The following is an 11,793-nucleotide window of genomic DNA, read 5'->3' on the forward strand; positions in this document are numbered from 1 at the left end:
TAAATTGCTAGTGTATTGCATTAGGATACATTAAATTTACCAAACGAGCTAGGAAATCTATGTTACAAAAGGTTTCTATTTCAAATAAATGTTATATAAAATTTTCAGGTCAAAGCAATATATTACAATTTTAAAAATAATTAAATTAACTGTAATACTTAACAAGCTAATTGTAAACCTTACCATTCCCAAACTACTACATGGATAAAAGCTTGTGTACACCACCACAGACTATGTGTGTTTCCAATGGTTTTTTATTCATTTGTAAGGAAAAAAACATAATTTCTTACAAAATATGACATTGTGGAAAGCCATAGTTTTACGCAAACAGTTAGAATCTACCCACCACACAAACAATCTTTTTTTTCAATATTAGTGCATGCTCCAGATTTGGTTGTTACAATAACACTGAGTATTAACCAATTGTATACTCATTTATTTTCTGAATTAACATTAGGAGCCTTAAAAATTTGTCACATTGATCACTTTTGGTTTAAAACGCTTTTTTGAATACAGATTCCACACCACAATGTTGCTTCCATGTTTGTTGCTTCCACAAATGTCGCTGAATCTATGTAAATAAGTTTCTGTCTAGTGGTAATATGCTGGAATGAGGCCATCGTATCAATCCAACATTTCTCCTGAAAAAAGAATATGACAGAAAACTACCAACCAAAACCTTAAAACAAGCTACAGTATGTACAAATTCTTGAGCAGAGTATAAAAAGTTACAATGGTAAAACATAGCAACAATATATGATACATTAAATATAGATTTCACATCTGAAAATATCAACCTTGCAGTTCGACTTTAGTCTTGATACAATTGTCTGATACGTTAAGATCATTCATCTGTTGGTGCTCTATGAACTCAGAGGTCTCCTCCATGATTTGGCCAGGAATGTGGAAGTCGACAGATGGCCTGTGGAGTTCGGTGGAGAGAGGATTTTCCTCCTCCTGCTGCGGAATGGAGATGCTTTGGGAATTCCTCGGCCGCATATTGCAGCCAGTGCCCTGAAGAAATTGGAGAAAGTTCTCCTCAATAGAAGCCTCTCGACTGGGCAGCTGCTCCTCTTCACCGGGACGCCCCCACTTGAACACGAAGGCCAAGTTTCTGGCCAGCTCTTCCCTGATCTGCCGATTCAGACAGCCGTAGAAAAAGGGGTTGGAGGTGAAGCAGAAGTAGCCAATCCAGGTGAAAACGTCTTCCAGCTGCGCCATGTGTGCGAGAGATTCCAGAGAGGATCTCATGACGGCGCAGTACAGGTGAAAGGAGAAATAAGGCAGCCAGCAACCTAGGAACTGACCTCCAACGGCAACCAGGACCACCGCAGCCTTACCACCACTGAAAGTCCTCTGTGGGGTGGTGCGAGCTCCACTGAGGCTGCCTGCCATGCTGGAACGGCTGCTCAGAGATTCAGAGCGAGGCCGAGGAGTCTCCATCCATGTGGGAACCGGGCCCTGCTGCATGGCAGCCACTCGGGCCACCTTAAACATGTTGCAGTACACTACAAAAATGATAAGGACTGGACAAAGAAAGTACATGAGGGCAAAAAGAACCATGAATACCAGCCGTTGGGGACCTCCATCCACCCAGTGGAGTGAGCAGCACTTTGGTTCAAGCGTGAATCCTTTCTCGTCTCCTTCAAGTGTCCAGCCGAGTAAAGGGAACGCGGACATGAGGATGGCTTTGATCCATATTCCAATCAAAACCGAAACCACCAGCCCCACCGTCATTTTGACCTCATAGCGCATGGGATGAACAACGTAGTAGTACCTCTCGACGTTAATGGCGGAGATGGTGAGGATAGCAGCACTGATCAGTCCTACACTCAGACACAGGTAACCCTGACAAAGGGCCTTGTTAAAAAACCCCTGACCTGACAGCATCCCCAAAGGCATTAACACCAGAGCCGCGATGAGATCCACCAGGCAGAGATGGAAGACGAACACGAATTTACGGAGCCGTGGCGTCCTGGCAATGACAGTCATGATGGCCAAGTTGCCCACTATGGCCAGTATGTCCATCAGGAGCATGGTGCACAGGGCGAGCGTCTGGATGAGGTGTCCATCTCGGGGCTCGCTCAGTCCTGAGGCATTAGGCTGGGTGGTGCTGGGACGCCAGGTGGTGGTGTGGGTGACGTTCCACGGTGGGTTGTAGGCGGTTGTATGCTCCATGAGAGAATGGAATGAGGATTGTGGGCGGAGGTGATTCTCATGGGACCATCACCCATCCTTCCCTGCTGAAGAGTGGGATCCAGCAGTACCGTTGGATCTGTTGGCGTTACGGAATGCTGGTAGAGGTCGAACTCTGAAGTTGGGGGAGATTAGAGTTGCAAAGTCCAGTTTCATCTTCAAATATTCCCCTCTGAAGTCACCGGCATGACGTTGCACTCAAAGTCCAAAGCAGACATGATGGGTCTGTGAGAAGAGAAAACAATGTAATGTTATGGGGCTGGGTAAAATAGAAAGATCTTCATCTATATTTATGTAAACTTAATATTCATATTTTAGACTGTTACAACAACAAAAGAAATCATATTTGCTAAGAGTTCAGAATTAAATAAGGCAGGATAAAATGGATGCATGTTTTCCGCTACATTCATTCTTCCATGGTGGGGCGCCACACCAAAATTCATTCTCGCCATGGCTATATTACAGCTTCTCATTCAATACATTCAGTCGTTGTTTTCTTTTTTGTTTTAATAGCGGGTAATAATCGCACCAAAATGTCTTAAAACGTAAGTGAATTATAACAGAGCAAACATTTCTGTAATCGTAGTAGTGCTGTCCGTTACTTGTTTAACCCTTTAAGGTGACATGCTGATTGACTGACAGGGTTGCGTGATGCGTGAGGCCAGCAAACACGACGTAGCTTTCAGGTATGACGAACACAGTTTCCATAATTATACTTTATAGATAAAGGTCCATGACTCTGCATACAATCTTGCTGGAGTTTAAAGCCGTTTCACTTTACTTCAGGACGCATCAATGCCGTTCTGTAGGTCTATTGGAGACATTCATTAATATTACTAGCAAATCTAATAAATGTTGGAGAAATACTCGTTACATAAACACACTAAATCTCACTTCAGCAGTCTTTATTTGAGAGAGCACAAGAAAATTTGTGCTTTATCATATTTCAGGGGGCATGCAAGAAGTTTTGTGTATGAACAGAGGAAATGGGCGCTCAAGCAAAGAGATTCGCATGCTTGTATTACATGAATGCAATCTCGACATGTAAAACTGCGTCACGACATTTGTCATTGAAATAATACAATAGGTAGTTGGAAGATTTGTGTAAAGAGCCTGCCGTCACAGCTGGAAAAAATCTCAGAGGAAACACTGTGGATGTCTCGGGGTTCTCATTCGATTTCAGACATCATTTTCTAGGACTTTTCCAGGGCATTTAAAATTTCATTATCATGAAAATAAAATCCAAAATTCACAGATTTGCAGTGCTGGAATAAAATATTCCTTTCTCTAAAGTTTTCAAACAAATGTACTATAACAAGAAAATAAACAAAAGGCACTAAATTACAATTTACAAAAACTCAGCAACAAAGAACTGGGCTCTGTTGCTAACATTTCTTCTTTTTTCAGATCAATTGTCTTCAGTTCTTCTGTTCTGAACTGTTCTTCAATTAACAAAAACATTTTAAAATAATGTTTATTATTATTTTTTTCTATATTTTCTATATTTTAAACATGCACCTTGCCATGTGATAGATACAACATAAACTAACAAGCAAACAAATGACTAAACAAAACAAAAGGAGTCTCAGTATTTTACATCAGAATACAATATCACCTCTTTTAGTAATCTTCTACACTCTCAGAAATAAAGGTACAGGAGCTGTCTCTGGGGCAGTACCTTTTCAAAAGATACTTATTTGTACCCAAAGAGTCCATAATGGTACCTCAAAGGTGCATATTAGTACCCAAATGTACCTAAAAAGTGACTTTGATGTACCATTAAGGACCCCTCAGGTACAAATATGTACCTTTTGAAAAGGTACTGCCCCAGAGACAGCTCCTGTACCTTTATTTCTGAGAGTGTAGTAAAACATTTCTAAATCCACCACCTTTTAAAAACAACATAAAAGGTCCCCAAACTCTATCAAAAATTATGTATATATTTCTTAATATACATATATATTCCTATATATACACATTATTTTTTCTATTGACATATTTGTTACCATCTCTTTCAGCCTACGGCCTATATTTGGTGCACATATACTTTTCCAATTTAAAGAAATAAGCTGTTTCTTGTTTGCAGAATACATATATTCATAAGCATATGTTCCATCTTATTTAACAATCTCCATGGGATATAAATTAAATAAAAAATTAAAGGAGACATTGACACATTAACCTCAAGAACCTTTTCTATCATTTCTTTCACACCTTTCCAAAAGTTCTGTATTCCTTTACATCCCCATATACAGTGACACAGTGTTCCTTTAAGATCCCTGCATCTCAAGCAAGTACCTGAAATATTTTCATTATATTTATGCAATAAAACTGGAGTTATGTAAATCCTCATCAACCACTTATATTGTAACAGTTTCAGATGAGTGTTCATTGTTAGTGATTGAGCTTACTCGCATGTCTTCAAGGTTTATTTTTCAGGAAAATTTATTTTTATATATTTTCTTTTGTATTTTGCGTGATTTTCAGAATTTTTTCTGTACATGAGGGAACCCTAAGTGAACTGAAATAAACAAATGACTCCTATGAACTAGTTTGAGTCAGTAAAACACATATACGGCACAATCAGCAAAGGCCAATTAACAATCATTTTAATTATGAATTGTTCACAAATAATAACAAAACTGAGTTACTGTTTTTATAGTGCGACGTGAACACCAGAATGATTGAAATCCCTTTCATCTGCCTTTTTGGTTCTTTTAAACTGTGAACTTGGTTTGGATCCTTTAAAATGAACTACTGTACATGTGAAAACACCAAAAGAGCTCTCTGAATCCATCAGTGCAGTTGCTGAATCAATAAGCTATCATTGTGTTAATATGCAATCATATGTAAACAAAACAGTAATATTGTCCACGTGAATCAGAATCAATTGAAATGCATTCATGATGAAGATATCTTATGAATCTGAATGAAAGTCAATCAAATCTGTATCGACACCCAGCCCTAAACGTACTTCATGTTTGGGTCATAAAAAACACATGTACAGTGCTCAGCAGATATAAGAACACCCCGCACAAATCTATCTTTTAAATTCATAACTTTAATAGGAAGCTCTACAATACTAAATTTGTGCTTATACATTAGATTAGTCAGTACTGAAGCCAAATCTGGAGCTTATCTAACAAAATAACTCACGATAACGGTCCAAAAACTAGTACACCCAAATTTATATGTGATAGAAAATATTAAATACAAATTTAAAAATGAGAAAAAAACAGATGAAGAAAACAAATGAAAAACTTTGCTGACATTTTGTAGTTTGTAATTTTATTTTTTGGCAATATTTAGCTTGAATTTAATTGTATTATCTTTCAATTTCTAAATATATTTGGTGACTAAAATATTATTTTAATAAATATATCTGTTTAATAAATCATAATAAATACATATTCACTGAGAAATGGATAAAAATATTCATTTTCAAAGTAGGGTGTACTCATTTATGCTGAGCACTGTACATTGAGTGTGCTTTTCAATATCCTCTAAATGGTTGCCAAGCATGTGGTCTGTGTTTACAATCATAACCTCACCTTGCACACTACCTCACATGCATCATTTCTAAAACACTGGACCGGCTTTGTTTCTCCTCTGCATCAATTCATTTGGTTTTTCTCTGAGGGCAGAAACTTTCCCTTGTGACACAATGTGGTCAGTATTGTCACAAGAGTTTAAAAGTATCTTTAATTCAGCTATAAACTGTTGTTTTAGGACATCTCTGTCAGCACAGAGACTCTGTTTTTTGCTTTAGGCTTGTGACCGCAATGATCTCATGCTTAACTGATTGTAGTAGAGAAGGGAAGGGGCTGTTCTGTACCTGGAAGGTATCGCAACTGTGGTTTGGCCAAACAAAAAGCAGTTAGAGCTAAAGTTGCATGATTATCCACATGACTATGAGGAGCTCAATTTTGATGATAATAGTGATAACATTTTAGCCCTTGCTTCTTCTTCTTATACTTTTTTCAATAGAGCATTTAGAGTACAAGAGGTTCTGTCAGCATTTATTCACCCTCATGCTGTTCCAAACATGTATGAAAAACATTAGGAACACTAAAGATTTTTTTTTTCTCCATAGGACCCCTTTAACTTTGATGTTCATTCCTTAAATTTACCTCGGCTTAGTCCCTTATTTATCAGGGGTCATCACAGTGGAATCAACCGCCAACTATTCCAATAATTAACACAGTGGATGGCCTTCCAGCCACAACTCAGTACTGGGAAACACCTTCACACAAGAGCTTCAGGTATATTGTTCAGCCCTAATACACACACACTCATACACTATATGGCCAATTTAGTTTATTGCGCATTTCTTTGGAGTGTGGGGAAAACCGCAGCATTCGGAGAAAACCCACGTAAACACAGGGAGAACATGTAAACTTGACATGCCAATTGACCCAGCAACCTTCTTTCTGTGAGGCGACAGTGCTAACCACTGAACTAATGTATGGATAATAATGCTACAAAAATTGATATTACGAAATATTTCTTCAAAATGTTTCAGACTTTGGATAGCATGAGCATGTTTAAATGTCAATGAAAAGTGTAAACTCAGTTTTTTCCACAACAGATCATGGTTATTTGATTAGATGCTTTTATGGGACAGATAATCAAATAAAACAATTGCAGTGGGGGTTGTCCTGATTTATTTTCAGAAATGGGAAATGCATGTGAAATGCATCTTAATTAACAGTAGCACTTAAATAACACCTAGTTTAAAGGATTAATTAAAATTTTCTGACCATGTTGAGCTGGAAAATTGATATTACATTATTATATTGATAATTTATTATTTCCATAGTTTAAAAAAATATATTTCTATAGTTTAAAAATAAATAAATACATATTTTTCCCATAGTCTAATAAATTAAACAATATGCGACACTATATTAAAGCAATAGTTCACCAAAAAATGAACAAATAAATAAATCTCACTATTTAGTTCCCTTCAAGTCGTTCCGAACCTTTATGAGTTTCCTCAAGATAATTTAAGCTGAAAAACAGTAACCATTGACTTCAATAGTGGGAGATTCACTATAGTGTTTAAATACTATGGAATAAATTAAAAATATTTTTAAAATTTAAATATTCAAAAATGCTATAAATAATATGGAAGTCAATGGTTAGAGGTGCTTTCAGAGGCCATCTGCAACTCATCTCATTTTGTGTTTAACAGAAGAAGGAAACTCATAAAACTTTGAAACAAGTAAACAGCGAGTAAAGTAAATGATTATGGGTGAACTATCCCTTTACTAACAGTGTGCCATATGAAAATACAACATTTCTGCAAAAACACATTTAATGCACCTCGTGTAGTAAGGTGGTTATTTGAGAATTTAAAACATATTCTAATGGACTCTTTTCACAAGACTGTTATGACACGTTTAATGGACATCATCTTAAATCCTTGAAGGATTTTAATATTGAGATTTTTTTTTTAATTTATGAAAATTTATATGCATTTATGAATGTATTAAATCATCTTCACGTCAAATTACAAAAAAACAAATTACTGCTTATGCAAGGTGTTTCTAATGCAGCGTCTATGGCAGTGTTTCCCAACCCTGTTCCTGGAGGCACACCAACATTACAAATTTTGGATGTCTCCATTATCTGACCCATTCATTGCAGGTTTTGGAGTCTCTTCTGATGTTATGATAAGATGATTCAGGTGTGTTTGATTAGGGAGAGGTTGAAAATGTGGACTGTTGGTGTGCCTTCAGGAACAGGGTTGGGAAACACTGGTCTATGGGACTGAGAGTAAATTTGAGGTTAATCTCTCCTCTGGCTGCCGTCATCAGCCTTTTTTCTTTTTCTGAAAGTCTTGATAACACCATCCTGGAGTTTTTCTTTTATTAATTCAGCAAATAGGATTGTAAAAAAAAAAATTGTTGTACTCTCCAAATCACTGCGCTCTAAGTTTACCCAACTTTGCCGACTTCTGCTACTTAAAAACCCTGAAGTGTGAAAAGGGTCTATAGAGTTCTAAAATTCTGAAATGTTGATTACACAATGTTTCTACTGGTGTTATGGGAAGTAGCATGCAGGCTGTTTAAAATACATATTGTAAATGTACCTGTGTTGTGTTAAGCACAAAGTATAATTAGTATTTTACCATATGCTCAGCATATGCATACAGCCAAGCACAGAGAAAATGAGTATTCATGAAACGAGTATTCTCCATTTTCATGTATATTCTACTTGAGAATGTGTGCAAGCACAGGCAGTCGATGCACATGCATTACAAAGCGTACTCTTCATCCAACGTCTGTTCTGTTTCTCACCAGAAGTTATGATAGTCAGGCAGGGCCAGTGTTACCACCTTGTGAAAAAAACGAATTCAAGAAAAAACAGTTTAAAGCCACAGTGTGTCCTGTGTTTTGGGTCTGCAAGCCACAAATTAAATACCTCTGACATGATTACATGGGGGAGACACGGCGGTTCACTGGTTGGCACTGTTGCCTAACAGCAAGAAGGTGGCTGGTTCGAGTCCTGGCTGGGTCAGTTGGCATTTCTGTGTGCATGTTTGCATGTTCTCCCGTATTAACGTGGGTTTCCTCCGGGTGCTACGTTTTCCCCGAAAAGTCCAAAGACATGCGATATAGGTGAATTGAATAAACTAAAAAGCCCATAGTGCATGAGTGTGTGTGTGAATGAGTGTGGGGATGTTTCCCAGTACTGGGTTGCAGCTGGAAGGGCATCCTCTGTATAAAATAACACATGCTGGATAAGTTGGCGGTTCATTCTGCTGTAGCGACCCCTGATGAATAAAGGGACTAAGCCGAAGGAAAATGAATGAATAAATGTTTACATGGTCAGTTATAATTGAGTTACAGTGAGATTTCAAGCTCATTCTCATTTATCTGACTGAATACAGTTCAGTACGCAAAGACGTGATTACACTTTATAAAGATTAACACATATGAAGCATCACATCTGTTAAATGTTATAAATAAAAGGCAACACAGTGGCTCAGTGGTTATCACTGTCGCCTCACAGCAAGAAGGTCACTGGTTTGAGTTCCGGCTGGGCCAGTTGGCATTTCTGCATAGAGTTTGTATGTTCTCCCTGTGTTTGCATGGGTTTCCTCCGGGTGCTCCTGTTTCCATGTGGTATAGGTGAATTGGGTAAGCTAAATTGGCCGTAGTGTAAGTGTGTGAATGAGTGTGTATAGATGTTTCCCAGTACTAGGGACTAATCTGAAGGAAAATGAATAAATGTTATAAATAAAAATACTCACTAAGACAAAATTTGTTAAAAAAATTTGTTAACATTTCAATGTAAAAAACATACTTGTGCTACTTAATTGTTTTCACTGATTCTTTGATTAATGGAATGCTGAAGGCAAGCGTCTGACTAAAACAAAACTTTTAAACTGAATATAAACAAATTTCTCTGTCTAACCAGCTGGACAAAGTCAGACTGACTTAACCAATCTTGTGTGTTTAGAGCAGGACAATATAAATGGGGAAAACGACCGAAACAGTCTTCCATTTGACACTTTCCATTTAGTTGACAATAGTAGTGCACACTTCACTTTTATAGATCTCTCCCTTAAACATCTCACTTAAAATTATATTTTGTTGGCATTAAATATATATAATACATGAATGAGAAAACCAATCAATTTAAATGTCATCGCCTTAAGAATAATTATAGGTTATCTGACAAGCTTCGCTCTGGGTTTACAGTTATTAAAGCTTCATAACAAGAGAAAACTGTCAAGATCTGTGATCTAGAAACCTAAATATCTATTACCATGTCACGGCGTACTGTAAATAATCAACATGAAAAACACATTTCTATGATGCCAACATCAGCCAGTGATGAAACAAATATTTAAGCGCACAATGAGAAAAGTTTAGTGGATGTCATTTGATAGTTGGGTTGTGGGTGCATATGGGTCATAGAGCCCTGAAGCACCTGCGCTTCAAGAAAGGGTTCAGTTTAGCATTAGCTCTTAAATGCATCTCCAGAGCTGTGATGAAGCCTTAGGACTCACAAATGTATTCTGAAAGTGGTCAGTTTTCTCCAAACCCCCCTGCACTTTACTGAGACAAGAATCTGCGAGCAACTAACAATCTCAGGGGCTGCCAACTGAGAAACATATGACCCCGTAATATGCACATGACTCAGTATTTACTGCGATGAAAACCGGCTCTGTTGTCCAAAAAAACCTTGTGTTTTCCCTCCCTCCCTCTCTTCTTTTGCCTCTTCTTCTTCTTGTTCTTCTTTCCACCCCTCAGGGTAACCAAAGCTGACACTTAACAACTAACAGCCCACACTTACAAGCATGATGTCTGCTGTCATCACCTAAATAATCCACTATCACGCCAACATGTGCCCAGCTCATTGTCTGCAACCAAACAGTTCCCATAATCCCCTGAGGTGAGCTGATTCAGTGCTACATTACACATATGTCATGTATGTCAACACTTTCATTCAAGGCCACCGCTGGTTCAGATTCCTGAGAAACGATACAAACACCGATTCGACTGGAGATGAAGCTCACAAAGCAAGAGCAGAGAAACGTCTAACTGCAAGGCTGAGGTCTTGAAAAACACTTGCAACTCAAGCGTCTACAAACACTAGAGCGTATGCATGTCATCCGGGATGCACAAGTTAAAGCAGGCATTGGTGTGTGTGTATGTGTGGAGGTGCAGAGTTAAAGGAACCGTGAGGTGTAGATGAGAAGAAGGTACCTGTAGTGGAGAAGTCCAGCGGTGAGGATCTCCTCTTCAGCTTCCAGGGTTAGTGTCGCGCGACAGTGAGAGAGGGATAAAAAGAGGGGGAGAGAGAGAGCGAGAAAGCTGGAGTGAGAGGTACCCAACACCCCTCCTCACCTGGCCCTTTCATCTCTCCGCCCCTCACCCTTTCACCCGCCCACACGCATGCACACACACACACACACACACGGAGAGAGAGAGAGAGAGAGAGAGAGAGAGAGAGAGAGAGAGAGAGAGAGATCTCGCCCCCTCCCCCGTCAGCGATGCTTCAGGCTGGCGGCTGGTCCAGGTGGTCAGGCTGATGTTCACGCTGCCGAGAAGATAACAAAAAGCGGCGTCTCTTTAGGCGGAGCTGTCCGAGAGCCGCTCTCGCCCCTTTTCTGACACACACACATCCACACAAACACACATAAACATGTGTTCTGCCTCACACGCGCACAGGGCAACTGCAGAGCAGAATGGAGAGGAGACAGGGATGCAGGCAGGCAGGCAACCCTTCTCACGTCTCACCAGGTCCTAGTGCCCTCCTGTTCCCAGCGCGTCTGTCTGTCCGCAGGCTCACAGGCGCATACGTTCGCACACATGGGCTGCGGTACGAGGTCAGGTCAGGTTCTCTAGATCTATGGGGGTGTCGCAAGCAAAGTGCATGCTCCCCCGCCCCACCATCCAATCTCTTGCAGTTAGGCCTGGGTTGATCTCTATGTCCAATCCGTTAAAAGCTCTCTCATGAGACCCTGATTATTGTTTGTTTGTGGTTGCAAAGGCTGCCAAGGCACAAAGGGACTACAAGGAAAGATCAGCGCTTGTGTCGTTTTGGTGATGCCAAGAACACACACTAAAAATTCATTACACA

At 39.2% G+C, this 11,793-nt stretch overlaps 1 protein-coding gene across 1 annotated transcript; it reads right to left on the reverse strand.

Annotated features, from left to right (window-relative positions):
* Positions 1–236: 236 nt before the first annotated feature.
* gpr61 (G protein-coupled receptor 61) lies at positions 237–11,089 on the reverse strand. The gene is made up of 2 exons (XM_056464375.1): positions 10,917–11,089; positions 237–2,421 (listed from the first exon to the last, which is right to left on the reverse strand). Exon 2 carries the CDS (start codon positions 2,176–2,178, stop codon positions 793–795), a length of 1,386 nt encoding a protein of 461 aa, XP_056320350.1. The 5' UTR covers positions 2,179–2,421; positions 10,917–11,089; the 3' UTR covers positions 237–792.
* Between the last annotated feature and the right edge of the window lie 704 nt (positions 11,090–11,793).

The sequence above is a fragment of the Danio aesculapii genome, chromosome 8 (assembly GCF_903798145.1).
Source record: "Danio aesculapii chromosome 8, fDanAes4.1, whole genome shotgun sequence".
Taxonomy (NCBI): domain Eukaryota; kingdom Metazoa; phylum Chordata; class Actinopteri; order Cypriniformes; family Danionidae; genus Danio; species Danio aesculapii.